General features: G+C 41.1%; 3 protein-coding genes across 4 annotated transcripts in view; all 3 read left to right on the forward strand.

Moving 5' to 3' along the window:
• Positions 1-1712: 1712 nt before the first annotated feature.
• Positions 1713-4613, forward strand: LOC143124825 (neurotensin receptor type 1-like). Its single transcript, XM_076286513.1, has 3 exons — positions 1713-1766; positions 2651-3610; positions 3709-4613. The coding sequence occupies exons 2-3, from the start codon at positions 2734-2736 to the stop codon at positions 4101-4103; spliced, it is 1272 nt and encodes a 423-aa protein (XP_076142628.1). The 5' UTR covers positions 1713-1766; positions 2651-2733; the 3' UTR covers positions 4104-4613.
• Positions 4614-5013: 400 nt separating this feature from the next.
• arhgap19 (Rho GTPase activating protein 19) lies at positions 5014-12300 on the forward strand. Its single transcript, XM_076285335.1, has 11 exons — positions 5014-5079; positions 5846-6099; positions 6382-6462; positions 6982-7191; positions 7516-7742; positions 7862-7948; positions 8611-8667; positions 9572-9757; positions 9904-9996; positions 10116-10211; positions 10484-12300. Exons 1-11 carry the CDS (start codon positions 5036-5038, stop codon positions 10553-10555), a joined length of 1407 nt encoding a protein of 468 aa, XP_076141450.1. The 5' UTR covers positions 5014-5035; the 3' UTR covers positions 10556-12300.
• A 2721-nt stretch (positions 12301-15021) lies between these two features.
• LOC143124064 (slit homolog 1 protein-like) overlaps positions 15022-15703 on the forward strand; it is a 104165-nt gene continuing 103483 nt past the window's right edge. For both annotated transcript variants that reach the window (XM_076285336.1, XM_076285337.1), the window contains exon 1: positions 15022-15625. In XM_076285336.1, coding sequence (XP_076141451.1) covers positions 15423-15625 — 203 coding nt within the window. In that variant the 5' untranslated portion in view covers positions 15022-15422. The remainder of the gene's footprint in view (positions 15626-15703) is intronic.

Genomic DNA, 15703 nt, shown 5'->3' on the forward strand with positions numbered 1-15703 from the left:
TTGACTCAACTTCACTGACCCCAACTAGATCGGCACGAAACTTGGGCATTGTAATTGATGACCGACTTAATTTTTCTGAGCATATAGCTTCTATTGCAAAATCATGTCGGTTTATGCTTTACAACATTAGGAAGATCAGACCTTATCTGACACAAGATTCCACACAACTTCTTGTTCAGACCATGGTCATCTCTATCACTATTAGCTGGCTTACCCACTTGTGTAACAAGATCATTACAGCTGATTCAAAATGCTGGAGCACGCCTGGTCTTCAATCAGCCAAAGAGCACACATGTAACTCCTCTCCTAGTTACTCTCCATTGGCTCCCTATAGTAGCCAGAATTAAATTTAAATCTCTCACTTTGGCCTATAGGACACTAACTAGATCTGCTCCTAGTTATTTTAATTCAATAATCAAGCCTTACATCCCCAACCGCCCACTGCGGTCTTCTAGTGAGCGTATGTTGTGTCGACCAGTCATGAAAACTGGGTCTAATTCCAGACTCTTTTCTTCAGTGGTTCCATGTTGGTGGAATGAACTGCCCAGTGCTCTCCATTCCTGTGGTAGTTTTGGGTCGTTTAAGAGGGGTCTAAAGACATTCCTATTCAACATATACTTAGTTGTTTAAGCGCTTATGTGTTATGGTTTATATAATGTTGTTTTATTTTAATTGGGCTGTTAATTAATTTGACATTATTGTTTATTATTGATATTCTCCTTAATGTAGTCTTAGCATGTCATTGTTTTTATATTATTGATTGAATTGACATTGTTTTATTATTGCCTTTCCCCTTTTTTACATTGCTTTTTTCATTAGGCTATTGATTGAATTGATATTATTGTGTACTACAACTATTCTCCTTACTATATTTGACCTACATTTTAATCTGTTCCCTGTTCAATTTTAAATATTATTATGTTGTTTTGTATTTATGTGTCGCTTTGGACAAAGGCGTCTGCTAAATCCATAACCATAACCATAACCATAACCATATTGTCACTGAATGAATGAGGAGTTTTAAACACCATCATATGGACTCATTATGAAAAGACTATGGGATATCATGTTGGTTGCCATGCTAACCATTGTTTCTGCATCAGTTAAAAGGGCCAAGAGATTCACATCTGGTATGCCCATAATTATGGCAATATCATTTTAATGACCAGCACTCAGTGAAGGTTCATAATTATAAATTATTATCCAGGAATATACCATATTTCTATCAATTATATTATTTTACCATGTTTATGGAAGCCAAATGGCTCTAAAGTGTTAATAGGAGCTTGTGTCAAATCTGATCTCCCATGGAATGACAGTGTGATATATTGAATAATTTTGATAATAAGGCATGCTAATATGACACCCATGGTCATCTCTTACATAGACATGGGCTGACACAAGTGCACATCTGAGCATATGCATAAAGCATGGACATGTGTTTCCAATGCTGGGGGTGAGACTTCAAAGAGTAAAATAAACAGAAGGGGGCAGGGGGGTGACCTCAGATGGACATTTTAAAAGGCGCCTTTATGTGTGAGAAAACAATAATGTTTGAGTGGGTATGAGAAGAGGTTTGCTGGCGCTTTTATAGGCAAAGACAATCTAGGTGGCGGATTGAAGGAGGAGGGAGTAAGAAAATGAGAGAGAGAGGGGCTGGTAGCAGGAGGAGGAGGAAGGAGCAGGAAGTCTTTCATTCTATTTCATGGACTCACACCAGCAGGAATCTTTCCCTTTTGATAGTGGAATTAACGGGGAACCGTTCTGTAAGTATGTTTTGTACAGTTTTCATCTTTGTTGCAGTTAAATTATGGTTGATTAAATGTTGAGTATCAATAGCATGTTTCTAGTTTTTGGTCTGTGAAAATTAGGTATAACACATTTTGTAAACCCAAGGTTGCTTTACATGTGAAGAAGACAGAAAAAGGGGGAGACTACAGTAGAGAGGGCATACACTCTGTGGATAGCATCAGGTGTTAATTATCAGGGTTGAGACAGATGAAGTGTAAGTGTATCCTTTCATATAACCTCTTGGAATGGCATAATGTAATAATACATTGCCTGCAAACACAAAATGCTCCTTTGACACTATATTGTGTTGCAATGTTGAGACCCTGATGTTGTTCATTCATTTGTACTATGAAGACATTTTGCTACAATAATTTCTTGAACATAGATATTTGTTAGGGGAGATGGCTATTAATTTACATAACTGGATATGTCAGTCCATGTTTATTTAAATCCTTGTGTAAACAGCACCATCCTTTTTCACATTCCAATAACTCAGTTCAAAACAGTCTGTCTTGTCTGTCTTTGTGCTCAGTTGGATGGATATGAAGTAAGCAGTAGTCAGCGCAGCATATGCCCTTAGGCATTTTAAATAAATTTTTAGACATAAGAACATCTCACCAGCATGGACTTTGGCAGAGAAAATGTAACACTGTCCACAATGTGAAATTATATTTGATCAGATTATGAGGAGGAAAGAGATCTAGACATCTAGAGCTATTCTTTGCCTTTTTATGACTTCTTCATGCTTCATGCTTCGTGCTCTAAAATGTGGATTTTCTTTCTTTTTTCTCTCCAATAAACTGTGAATTCTCTTCTCCCACCAACTGAAAATATCTTTGTGTTCATTATGCTCCCACAGGTTATATGGACAAACTAGCAAGCATCTCATGTGTTGGCTGTGGACTCTGCATATAAGTGTTTTTTTTTTGTAAATCCAATTCAATGAAGGCCACTGACATGGATGTGATCATGAATGACACAGAGCCTATAATCCAGTTCTATTGCAACTATACACGGGGCTCTGAGCCTCCGGTCTTTGTTGGTGCGATGAAGAGCGAGCCCTACCACATTGCCATCCCTATGACCATCTTCTACTGTCTGCTCTTCATCTTTGGCATCCTCCTCAATGGTGTAAGCATCCTGACGTTGCTCATGGACACACGGATGAAGGCCAGTGCCATCCAGCTCTACTTGCTCAACCTTGTGATCTCCGACATCATGCAGCTGCTCACCATCCCCATCACGCTCTACCGCTACTACTGGGAGATCTACCCGTGGCGGCTGGGAGGGGCGCTGTGCAAAGCCTACTTCATGGCCCGGCAGATGTACTGCGCCACCACAAGCTGGATCATCCTGGGTTTCACCATGGAGCGCTACATAGCTATCTGCCACACCATGTGGTCTGTGTCCAGCCTGCAGAAGTCGCACTTGCCGTACCTGCTGGCCTTGGTGTGGCTGTTCTCCCTGGCGTCTGCGGTGCCCTTTGCGCTGGTCTACAGCCACGACCGCGCCTGCATTATGGATTACACCGCCCACTCCCTAGACAAGCTTTTCAAAGCATCCACGATGTGTGAGATGACAGAGGCCAAGCCCTATCTGCTGTACAAGACAGCCATTCTGCTGAGAGCCATCCTCTGTTTCCTAGTGCCTCTGATCTGCATTTTGGTCCTCTACATCCTCATTATCAGCCACCTCAAACGGAACTGCCACCAAAGACAGGCCATGGGCCTGACCAGGACAATGGCCATGGAGAATAACGTACCCTGCCATCAAAATGGGAAGCTACTGTGTCAAGAGAAAAGAGCTTTACGGCTTATGGGTGAGGGTAAAATGTCTAATTATTCTACAGCTGATTTTTAGTATTTGTGTCTTGGTTTGTTTCTCAATTTGTTTCTTGTCTTGTGTTTTTTTCAACAGGTGCAGTGGTGGTGGCGTTTTTTCTTTGCAATTTCCCAGACATTGCCTCGTCACTCATGCAGGCTTACCATAGCGTCTGGTCCACACATTTACTCAACATTTATACTGTGGTCAAGACCTACTTCTCTGTGCCACTGTGGTATGTAAACAGCGCCCTGGACCCTGTGCTCTTCTGCATCTCCTCCAAAACCTTTCGAAGGGCCTGCTGGATGACCATGAGGTCACTGAAGCCCAGGTGTCCAAGGCTGTGGCAGGGTAACCGGCATGCACTGGTGACCAGCCATTTGAGTCAGACATCTGGGAGTGCGTCGTGCCGAGAGGCAAGTGAGCTTAGGATAAGGCAACTAGAAGCAGAAAACACTCAGTTCATAGCTCTGCACAGTTGCAGAATGTAGAAACCAATGTTGCGAGGACTTCATTTTCTTTCTAACTTATTTCTGAAAAGGTGATTATGTTAAACTCAGTTCAACAGTGTTAAATAAACAACACTTAGGAAGGTGCAATCTGTTCTTTTAAAGGAGAATTCCAGCGATGTTTCACATAGATCTCTGTTTCACAGTCACAGAGTACTGTCAGTACGAAAATAAATTCATTTTAGCTTGAGTTGCTGCAGCCAACAGCTATACCAGGCAGCTAGTGCTACGCTCTGGGGGCATGTTCATGACCTCAAGAAACAGAGATGTGAAAAATCGCTGGAATTAAAGCAACTGTGTTGTAGTGATGTGGATTGTATTCTGTACATTGTTGTTGCTCTGTGATGTTAAGTGGATAAACACTTTTCAGTCTTTACTTGTTAGGTAGGCCTATGGTTTGTTATTATTACCCTCTATATTGGACCTTTGAATGACCTTTTATTCTATGTCTGCTGGTTATACATTGCTGTATATTGCCAAGGACATTGTGGTGCCTGCCATACAATTGAATTGTATCTGGTGTCGTGTCTTATGTCACAATAAACTTCAAAAGAGAAAAGTTGCTTTCTGACATTTTAGCTTCTCGTCAAGTGCAATGCCTCCCCCTACTGGTAGCCTAGTATGTGGCTTCATATACAGCGAAATTAAAGAATAATGCACATTGCAAAGTACACTATGGTATGTCATAAGTGCAAAGAGCACAGAAAATGTATAAGGTATTTATCATACGGCGCCACTAACACAGCATGATCAGAAGTGTAGATAGGGGCCTAGGTTCTACTGTTTTTGAAAAGCTGTATGTCTTTCTTGGACTGGACAGACGGTTTTACTGCCACGCCCAATTGTAGTACCAAACCAATCGGAAGAAAGATAGGTGCCTTCCAAAGTAAAACAGCGGAAGATTCAAACTGAACATGGCGGCCGATAAGGATGTCGACGAAAATAAACAAATCAGGAGGTAACGTCTTTGAGTAAAGTTGTCTTCAGCCACCCAGACTATTATATTGAAAATACAAAATCTACTAATAGGAGTTAAAAGCCTCTATTCATACCTAAACATAGTTTCACATATGGCTAGAAGCTAAGCGGAAGTTTGCCTAAACCTACCTAGCCAAAACAACATAAGCTGGTTAAATTAGCTAGCAACAGCTAACGTTAGCTTGGATAGCAACTAAAAAAGAGAAACGTTAGTGAGGTTTGCCAGCTTATATATCCAATGAAAACCTGTATGTCTTGACACATCCCGTAGTTTGATAACGCTGTATTTAATTACAAGTGAGTACTTTTCTATTTTCAAATTACTGTATGATACTAAATCATCGTTTATCATCAAGACACTGCAGTTTAAACGGTGTGCAAGCTTGGTTTGTAAGTAACATTAACGTTAGCTAACGATAGCTGGATAGCTGGAAACCACACCAACCAAGCCTCACCTTGCCATTATTTGACAGTTTGCAATTGAATCTTAAGTAACGTCTGACGTTACAATTGCAATGTGTTGTAATCAACATACATTTTGAAATTGTGTCGCTTGCTAGCTGGGTAATTTCAAAACAGCATCAGTTGGAAAAAGTAATATCATGCCTAGCAGTGAGTTAACGTCAACCAGCATTGATTATCCGATGTTAAGCAAAGCATTGCAGTCTTGCAAAACTTACAGATTTCTGTTCTTACAATGCCATAGAGATAAAGTACATCGATATCATTATTTATTTAATTTCCAGAGAAACCTTGTGCAGCGTTGTGAACAATCACGACATGAACCCAAAGGGCCAGCCTGTCATTTTCAACCCCGACTTCTTTGTGGAGAAACTTCGTCATGAAAAGCCAGACGTTTTTACAGAGCTGGTGCTAAGCAACATCACTCGACTCATTGATTTGCCAGGGGTAGAATTTGCTCAACTTTTGGGAGAGGTTGAAACAAAAATACCTGCCTCAACTGGCTTCCTCCGATCCTTCAACTTCCTCAAACGCAAAGGTATTCGCATATGAATGTTTATGCATTGTAGCGTGTTGCTCTGCTCTTTAGACCAAAGAGATGGTGATGTCAAACCGGGAAAAGCCAAGCCCAGTGATGCAAAATGTATTACATTTGTCTCATACAATACTTACTGGTGTATTAATATGCTTTTAACTGGCACTTAATTGTTCTCATTTAGTTCTTTAGAAGTCTTTGCTATGTTCATTATGCCATGCGTCACAGCATTATAATGGTTGGCCAGTTGCATGTATTTTATTGAGTCCTTTGATTTCTGTTCAGATAAGGGAGTCATATTTGGAGCTCCGCTAACAGAGGAGGGAATAGCTCAAATATACCAACTCATTGAGTACCTCAGCAAAAGTAAGTTTAATACCCTATCTTCCCAGTGTTTCCCATACATTGACTTATTTGTGGCGGCCCACCACAATATCAACATTGACCACCACACAATGATTTTCCAGGTTGTACTAAATTGTGCTTAAAGCTGGTTAGCATCATAACCACGCTGTGCTAATTTGTTAAAAACTGTTGCATTCAAGTTAATTCTGCAAACCTACCACCACAAATGGAATTCAATTCTGTGGGAAACACTGCTTCCCTAAGGCCTAGATTTGTTTTCTTTTCTTTTAAACTTTGTCCGAATGCATGACGTCACTGCTAATAGTTCATTCTCTGCTGATTTATTTTTGGCATAAATGGCTTCTATTTATTGGATGTTCTCTAACTGAGGCAAACAACTCAGGGGAGGCAGAGGGAAGAGCATGAGCTCATCGTTTATTTTTGACTCAGAATGATGTCATCTGCTGCAAAAAAAAGTGGACAGGGGGTGAATGGTTGGTAAATAATAGATGCTGAAGCACTTTGCTCTGCCCCTGTCAGACCTGCATGTGGAGGGTCTGTTCCGAGTGCCGGGGAACAGCATCCGGCAGCAGGCTCTGCGAGAGATGCTGAACAATGGGGCGGACATTGACCTGGAGACGGGGGACTACCATCCCAATGACGTGGCCACCGTTCTCAAGGTCTTCCTGGGAGAGCTGCCTGAACCACTATTGACTCAACGACACTTCCATGCCCATTTGAAAATAGTTGGTACGTTCCTCACATTGAAGGGAAATAAATTCTCAAGGCCTGATTTATGTTTTGTCTGGTACCTCTGAGGCTAAGAAGAGAATATATTGGGATTGTGTCATCCATGTATCAATAGTGCAGAAAAAGGCTGAAAGCTCTTTGCTTTTGCTACATTCCCTGATTTTTTGTTGTTTTTTTTGTATCTTTTGCATGATCAATAGCATTTCTTTGGGTCCACATTGTTAATTGAGGCAGATTTTAAAAGCTGGCTAGAGATACCTAACTTTTGAAACTTGAATTGCACACATGGAATTCATCCATTGATGACCTCTGCTTTGCGTTCAGAGCTCACATTGCTGGATGAGAAGGGCAACAGAACCAGCACTCCAGATAAGGAACGTCAGATCCAGGCTCTCCAGCTCCTGCTCATGCTTCTGCCCCCTGCCAACCGCAGTATGCTTAAGCTCCTCCTGGACTTACTCTACCAGACGGCCAAACACCAAGACAAAAACAAAATGTCGGCCTCTAATCTGGCACTCATGTTTGCCCCGCACATCATTTGGCCCAAAAAAGTATGTTTCAGGAGCCACATTCTCATTGCCAGACTTTCTACAGTTCTTTTAGTTGTAATTGTGTGGCACCATGCCAGTATATTTCCTGTGTTAACTGTTTTGTCTGAATTTATCGGCAGGTGCATGCAAATGATCTGAAGGAGAATATTAACAAGCTGAACGACAGCACCACTTTTCTCATCAAGCACTCTCAAAAATTGTTCAGGGTAAGGATCCATCATTCAGTACCTGGATAATTGTGTGGCTTATTTCGATGTGCGAGCCGACTTGGTGCAGCTGTTTATTTATGCAAGGCTCAGAGGTATTGTATTCCTTGGGTCAGTTTTGATGCATCAGATTTTATCCCACTTGACTGAAATGTTGGTGTGAATAGCCTCATTAAGGTCTCTGATAATGCCACATATTGTCTTTGTCATCACTATTTAACTGCATAATAGGATAGGTCGTGTTAAGCTATAAACAGTTTCTGTTTTGATATTTCTTTGTCTGCAATGCCAAATACAGAATATTTTAAGGTAAGGGTCCTTGTTCCCATGTCTGCTCTGGACAAACAATCCATGCCTCAATTTGCATGTGAATAGACCCTGAAAAATCCATTTAGCTAGGCAGCGTGAGATCTTCTGTTTTCAATAAATTGAACTTGACATTTAGAATCCATATTTCTTCATAATTTGTTTGTTGCCCCTTCTATTATTTTGTCACATACTACTCTAAGGGAATTAATGGAAGCCGTAAAGAATAAAGATTTGTTGACTTTGAAAGGCACGAGGAAGTATTCTGGCTATTTTTGAGGGGGAAGGAAGGATGTATGTATTTGATGTGGATTTTCATTCCTAATGACGTGTTGTTGTTTTTTTGTCCTTTGAAGGCACCTGCCTATGTCCGAGAACTTGCTAAACTGCATTTCATAGGATCAAAATCAAAGGTAATGGTTGTCATAGATTCTGCTTATGGCCTTGTTGGATCTATGAAGAATGTACAGTAATTATATTTCGTTCTTTCTGTGCCGAGCATAGTGCACATTGTCTGTAGCTGTTGATTTTGCTATGCCTGTCAATTTGAAATTAGTGTTTTTTTTTATATATATATCTGTAAGTGTCTGCTAAATGAATGAATGTAATGTAGTTGTAAACATGTCCTTGACCATTTCCATTACACTTGGGAAAGAAAAACATTCAATATGTAATTAGTCCGAACCCTTATCTTTAATCTTGTTCTTATAAATCCAATCGAGCACCATTTGCAGTTGAATTTTCATATTCTACACATATGTTATAGCCTGGGAACACCCAGACCTTCACAATTGTACAATTTGGAGTGGGTCTAGAAAAGGTCCCACTGCGTAACTAGCCGTGAAATTAAACTTAAATTGGTTTATTAAACTGTTACCAAATCAAAGTGTAGCAATCTTGTAAACTAAGGGTTTAAATGCAGTTGTTTACTCAATTCCAAAGAAATACACGTCCATGCTAGATTAGCCTCTTGGCCAGACGGACTTGCGGAGCAAATTCCAAATTTGCTGAAAGTTTGTATGGGTATTCCCAAAATCTTAGAATTCTAAAGAGTTAGACTGATAAGTAGAACATACCTCTTTAGATATAATGTTCAAAAATACAAGAAACTACAAGAAGCACCTCACCTCAACTTTTTAAGTTGTCACAGAATAAGAATATGTTAATTCATTTTTGACAAATAGAACCTATATATTAGCAACCAGTGTATGCATTCCTTGTTACCAGGCAGTCTCTAAAATGCAAAATGATTAGCAAAGCTCATAAGAATTCCTCACTGCCTGGTAAAGCTGTATGTTGATTGATGCTCTGCCACAGGATGACCTGGACCTTGCCGTGTGCAGCCCCCACCTCAGTGCCGTGGTGGTGCCAAGCAAGAGGCCGGCCTGTGTGGTGGAGAGTTCCACAGGGGGCGAGGTGCATACTCAGGAGGCTCTGCGAGAGCTCTTCAACCACGTCAGCAACATGCCCGAGTCCGCCAAGAAGAAGAAGCTCATACGCCAGGTACCACATTCATGTGCAGAGGTTACATAAGAAAACTCCCTCTCTTCTGTGTTTGTTGAACTGCAAATTTGCTTATAGCTGCTTAGCTAATGTATATTATGCATGTTTTTTATTTTGTTTTTACGTGTGTCCATTTTCTTTGCTAGTTCAATAAAGAATCTTCTGGAACTCCTGTGTCTACCCGATCAACATCGGTCAAGAAGCACAGTCGCTCTCGTACGTTCAGTGGAATGATTAAGGTGTGTATTTCAAGATCTTAAAACAATTAATGCATTTACAGGTCACGCAACATGATCCCGTTATCCCGTTTACTTCCTTTGCATGTAATTGATGGTCCTGTCCTGATGTTTTTGTGCAGAGGAAGGTTTTAGGGAATCATGTGGCAAGTGAAAAGGGAGAGAGACACAGTTCAACTGAGTCTCCTGCAGTCCTGAGCCAAGGCAAAGAGAAAGTGGTAAGTATCAGGCTTTAGGATACCTTTTACAATTTAATTTGGAGAGTTAGGAGTTCTCATTAAAAGTTGATTGATAGGCCTGCTATCCAAAGCATGCATTTGTTCCTTATAATGTTTTGGTAGTTCTGGCACAGTTTTCCCTTCAGATTCAGTTCCATTGTTGGGGAAACGCCACTTACTATTTTTCAGAAACTTGAATACATTGTCTAAATTCTCCTTTGATGAACCGGTCCATTAGTGGAATACCTATAATTTGTCGTGTTATTTTTCAGGGTTCCACATCTTTCACAAGGACATGTCTTTCACCAGCAGAGCAGACTACTATTGCCAAACTCCAATATTAATTATGGAAAAAGATGAGTTAGTCTTGCAGGGGCAAGCTACCATTTACTGAGCTGTCTTTACTGTCCACCTCCCCCAAATGGACAGATGGTTCTGTTATTTGTGGTCACTGTTTGGTAGATATAACTCTTTAAGTCATATCCCAGGAGTGGTTTCAGTGTCCGGTTATGCAAGGATCACTGATGGATTGAATAGATTTCAAAATTGGTAATATAAAGTACGTTTGGGAGCCCACACATATTTTATTTGTTTTATGATTTTTTAAAGTTTTTATCATATTTATTATTTGCTTTTTTAAAACTCCTTAAGGCTTTTTGTCAAGTATACAAATTTACTATATCTCCATCTCGGCTGGATCGTTTTTCACCTTTTATTGACCACACTGACAGAAATGTGATAGACGTGATAATGATGCATTGGCCACTAATTTTCCTTCATGTGTAGGTCTGTAATATTTATTAGGTGGTGAAGTGACCAATATTTCTTACAGCACTGGGAGAGGTCTTGAAAGCTTTGAGGGATTTGATGGTGATGTAGAATGGTGGAAAGTTTTTGTGATTATAATTGTCCTTTCAGACTTTGAATGGCTTGTTACTTGGAATTACAGGGAAGAACATAACATAAAAAAACATCTGAGGCATTTGGCCATTTCAAACAACAAAGAGTTAGATATATTTAGAGGGTAAGTGCTTTGTTTAAAGACCACCATTTGCCTTGTGTCAGGATATAGTCGTGAAAGTGAACTTGATTTGGTGGGCAGCATAAACTTGGGTGATTTTAACTGAAAGGATTTCTTGGAAGTTTGTGGTAAGGAAATTGCATGTGGCTCAGAAGGTTGTCAAGGTGCTTTTTATATTTTTGGTACAAGTCACCACCATATTCTATGGGGTGCATGAAAAAAAGAAAATTAAAAGCTTCATCTCATGAGGAGGAAAGGAGGTGTTATATTTGTCATGCTTTTTATTGATACTGTGAGATATACTAACTGTTACAGATGTACTGAAAAGTCATCTTACGCATAGTGCTAGTTTGTTTACTGCATTCAGGTTCTTTAATTTATATATGTTCCTATGTCAACCTATGCATTTTTAAAATATCATTTTTGTACCTATATTTTTGAATATAGAGGATTTGTATCATATTGGTTGTCATGCCTTTTTAAGTTGAGCTTGGAATTGGACAGTTCTTAACATTCTCCATTTTTGCTTTGGGTATTTGAGGGGTGAGCGACATTTTCAACAATTCAAATCACCTGTACATTACTTCATGAAAATCAGTGCGTGCTTTTGTATGAGTGTGGGTGTCTGCCAGTCTTCACTGGATGTAAATACTGTGAATTCTAAATCTTACCTTTTCTGATAGTTTTCACTCAGTGATGTCTGTTTTGCCTTGAGTGTGTGTATGGTAGCTTTGAGACCACTACTCTTAAAGAAGAGCTTTTCTGTTGTATATGTACTTTTTGGGGGATGGAGTGTTTTAATACTGATAACAACTTTTAAATAGTCTAAACTTTGTTTGTATTTTTATGTATTTATTCTCCTTTTACATGTCTTAAATGTGAACTGCCATTTTGGGATCTTAATTTCAACTGAGATTTGAATTGAGTTGTGGAAAGCTTGTGAAAAGCTTGTTTACGTCTGTAGTTTTCTTTTTTGGCCACAAGGGGAAGCCGTGGCAAAGGAAAAGCTCATTCATCTGTTAATAAAACCATGAAGGCATGGATTCTATTAAATCTACTTTTGACATATTGTCTGGTTTGCTGTGCCTCTTTAACTGAATGTGATTTAAATTGGATAGAAAATATGTTATATAAAGAAATACAAAGATAATTAGATGTGCATAGAAAATTAAAGTGATTAGGCCTGATGGAAATTGATCAGAATATTTGGTTATTAGCAATATAGGCACAATTACTAACTGCGCCATCTATAAAGATTTGCTTTAGAGTAAGCCTTGGCATCTTGGTAAAATTGCAAGAACCTCACATTGTGAAGGAATGTCTCAGTGTATCATTATACTGTCTTTGCCATTTTCATGTTTGGTTCTCTAAATATATGTTCCATGTGTCTCTTTCTCGGACACCCAAGAGATGCCTGTTGTTTCTCATGTTGTCTAAATGAAAACCGACCAATGTCTATGTTTGAAAGACCAGCCAGTGCCATATTTAAAATGTGTTTACAGATAACTGGAAGTTTTATTTGGCAGCTTTTATTTTCGGAAGGTATTTCTGCAGTGATCCGTTACAAGACAACGTCTTCAACGCGAGCGAGTGTGTGTGTGTGTAAAAGAGAGAGAGGTCTAATAATCATAATAAAGCTTACAAACTAGGCTATAGCCTACGGTGAATTCTTATGGAATTTCCTTTGAGGTGTGTGTAGCCTACAGGCCTTCAAGCCCGCGTTGTCAACTGGCTATATTGTGCAGAAATTATTGACCAAACAGTCATATCCCAGCTGCAGCCATGTGACTCAATCAGAATTTCACATTGTCGCGGGCTGGCGATGGCGTACATTTTTATGGCAACATATTGGAGAATATTTGGCGGCATAGAATATATGTTTAACCATTTCAGTGCCTTCTTTAATGTCCTCTGAAACACGCGTAGAGGGCGCGCGCACCTCACGTCATGGAAAGCTCTCCTCTCCGTAAGCTACTGTAGCCTCGCGCCCTTCCAAATGGGATGTATACAGTTTACATGTGCTCTTTTACGGCATCTCTGGTGGAAATGACGCCCTCCATTACCGGTAAATGTTGTGGTCCCCTCTTTAATTAAACGTTTATTCTCTGAAGATCTCCACGTTTGTGACAGCTTTACTGGGCCAGACGGAGTTCTACCCCTCGGCAGTGGGAAGAAGTAGGTTTAGTCTGAGAGAATATTGGCGACTTGTTGGGAGGAGAGACCCTGACGGCAGCTCGTTTCCCTGTTGATGTGCTCCCAATGTATTTCTTGTTTTCCTGCCAGGCTATATGAACCAGGTTGCAGTGTAGTCCAAAACACTACAGTGTTTATGTTGGGGTATTTTGGCCTTTCTGGGGAAATAAGCTCGAATTTGACACGAGCGCGCTCTGCGTGAGGAAGAGTGGCTAACTCAACGTCAAGTGTAAAAGCGAGGTGTTTATATCATTGCGTGCGTCGAGAGTTAGCCCTTGGCTAAATACATAAAACGTTACTACCACGTTAAACTTACTCACCTCCCAGTCATATCCACCCCGTGGATAAAACAAATTCCGAGGTGTCAAAGCCAACACACTTGTGGAGTGGAAACGAAACTGAATAACTGCCGTTTTCAGGGCCTAGGCCTACATTATTGTCCAATTTCCATATGACTGAAGAATAGACCTATAGCCTAGTCTTAAGTTAATGGGAAAAGGCAGTGCTGTCTCGAATTCCATAATTTTGATTATCTCAGTTTTTGCTCAACTTAAGTGTCCAACAGGTTCTTGCTCAACTTAAGTCCAACAGGTTAGGCCTTTGCTCACTCTCCCATCACTTTTTTCCATGATTGGCAGAATACCAATTATAGTGCTTTTTTTACTTCATGGACAAATCTTAACTGTACACTGTCATTTTCTATGCCCAATAGTGGTAACTAGTCAGTCGCCTCTCTTGACAAGCCAGCCTAGTGCTCCAGTTGACTCCACGAGGCCGTGCTGTCTGACACTACAGTACATGCTCCGGACCGGGACCACATGTTTGGTATTTTAGTCCACTTTAGTGAACCCCACCACACAACCGCATCTCAGTCTGGCACTCTCACCTTCTCCATGGCAGTTTAAATGGTTGTTTCCTAGCCACAACTCTTCCCTGCCACCCTAGCCCTGTAGAGTGAATGAAGTTGGCAGAGGGAAGTTCTTTCTGTGTCAGTTGTGACACCGTCCTCTGACACACACACTCACACCCATATAATTCATACATGCACTACCTCATTCTGGCAATATGCATATGTGCATACATATCAGGCGTATGCATGTGAGGTTTGTATGTGTGTGTGTGTGTTCATCATGTATGTGTACATGTATGCAGGTCCCAGTGGTTGCTTGTGAGTGAGAGTGAGAGGGCCTGGGGACAGGGCTGCCTCTGTGCCATGCCAGGTTGCTGATCTCCTGTCTGTGGGGGCTGCAGCGAGCGTGGATGTGAGCCTGAGAGAATGAGAGTGAGTTCAGGCAGGGTTCTGGAGGGGGGGTGGGGAGGTGTGTGGTTAGAGGGGGTTTTAGAGGGGGGGCTGTTTGAGTGGGAGGAGTCCGGGAGCTGCTATTTGTAGATCCTTGTGATGGATGACTGCTGTGTGTGTGTGTGTGTGTGTGTGTGTGTGTGTGTGTGTGTGTGTGTGTGTGTGTGTGTGTGTGCGTGTGTGTGTTTGAGAGAGAGAGGGAGAGAGAGAGAGAGAGCGTTTTTTTTCTTTCTGCTGTTTCCCTATTCCCTTCTCTACGGGCAAGCAGATGAGGGCTGGAGAGAAAAGGAGAAAGACGTAGGCACAGCAGAGCACAGCACACCGCAGAAGGAAAGCAACTCCATAAAGAAAGGGAGAAAGACAAGGAGAGACTTTTTGCTAGGAAGTAAAAAGGGCCAGAGAACTAACAGCTTTTTGTTTCATTCACAAGGAAGACGCTTATTTATTTTGAACACATCCATTTACCAACCCCCCGTGGACTTAATTATTACATATTTTTCCTAAATCACAATTTCCATTTATTTTTGTTTTTGTTATTTTTTTCCCCCTCAATTTTTCTTTTTTTTTGGCTGCGTTTATTTCACTCTTGTGGAGTGAGTCTTTGTGCAGACCTAGTAGGGGGCTCTGCCAGGAGACTGACTGACTGACTGCCTGCCTGCCTGTGAGCTTAGATCTGTGCCTGGTGCTGGCGCTAAACATGCCCGGGAAAGGACTCGGTGGAGGTGCGACCATGGGGCTGGCCAGGGCAGGGCTGCTGTGCATGCTGCTTTGTGGTGCCCTCCTGTCGGGCGCTGCCAGCGCATGCCCTGCTCTCTGCACCTGCAGTGGCACCACCGTGGACTGCCATGGACTGGGGCTCAAAACCGTGCCCAGGAATATACCCAGGAACACAGAGAGACTGTGAGTACTGCCACGCCACATGCCAAACACACTCTCACACACATGGTCTACTCACCCCTCTCTCTCTCTCACTCTCTC

The sequence above is a fragment of the Alosa pseudoharengus genome, unplaced genomic scaffold, assembly GCF_046254945.1.
Source record: "Alosa pseudoharengus isolate Yale_2024_CS ecotype anadromous, Long Island Sound unplaced genomic scaffold, YU_APseudo_1.1 YU_APseudo_1.1_scf_15, whole genome shotgun sequence".
NCBI lineage: Eukaryota > Metazoa > Chordata > Actinopteri > Clupeiformes > Clupeidae > Alosa > Alosa pseudoharengus.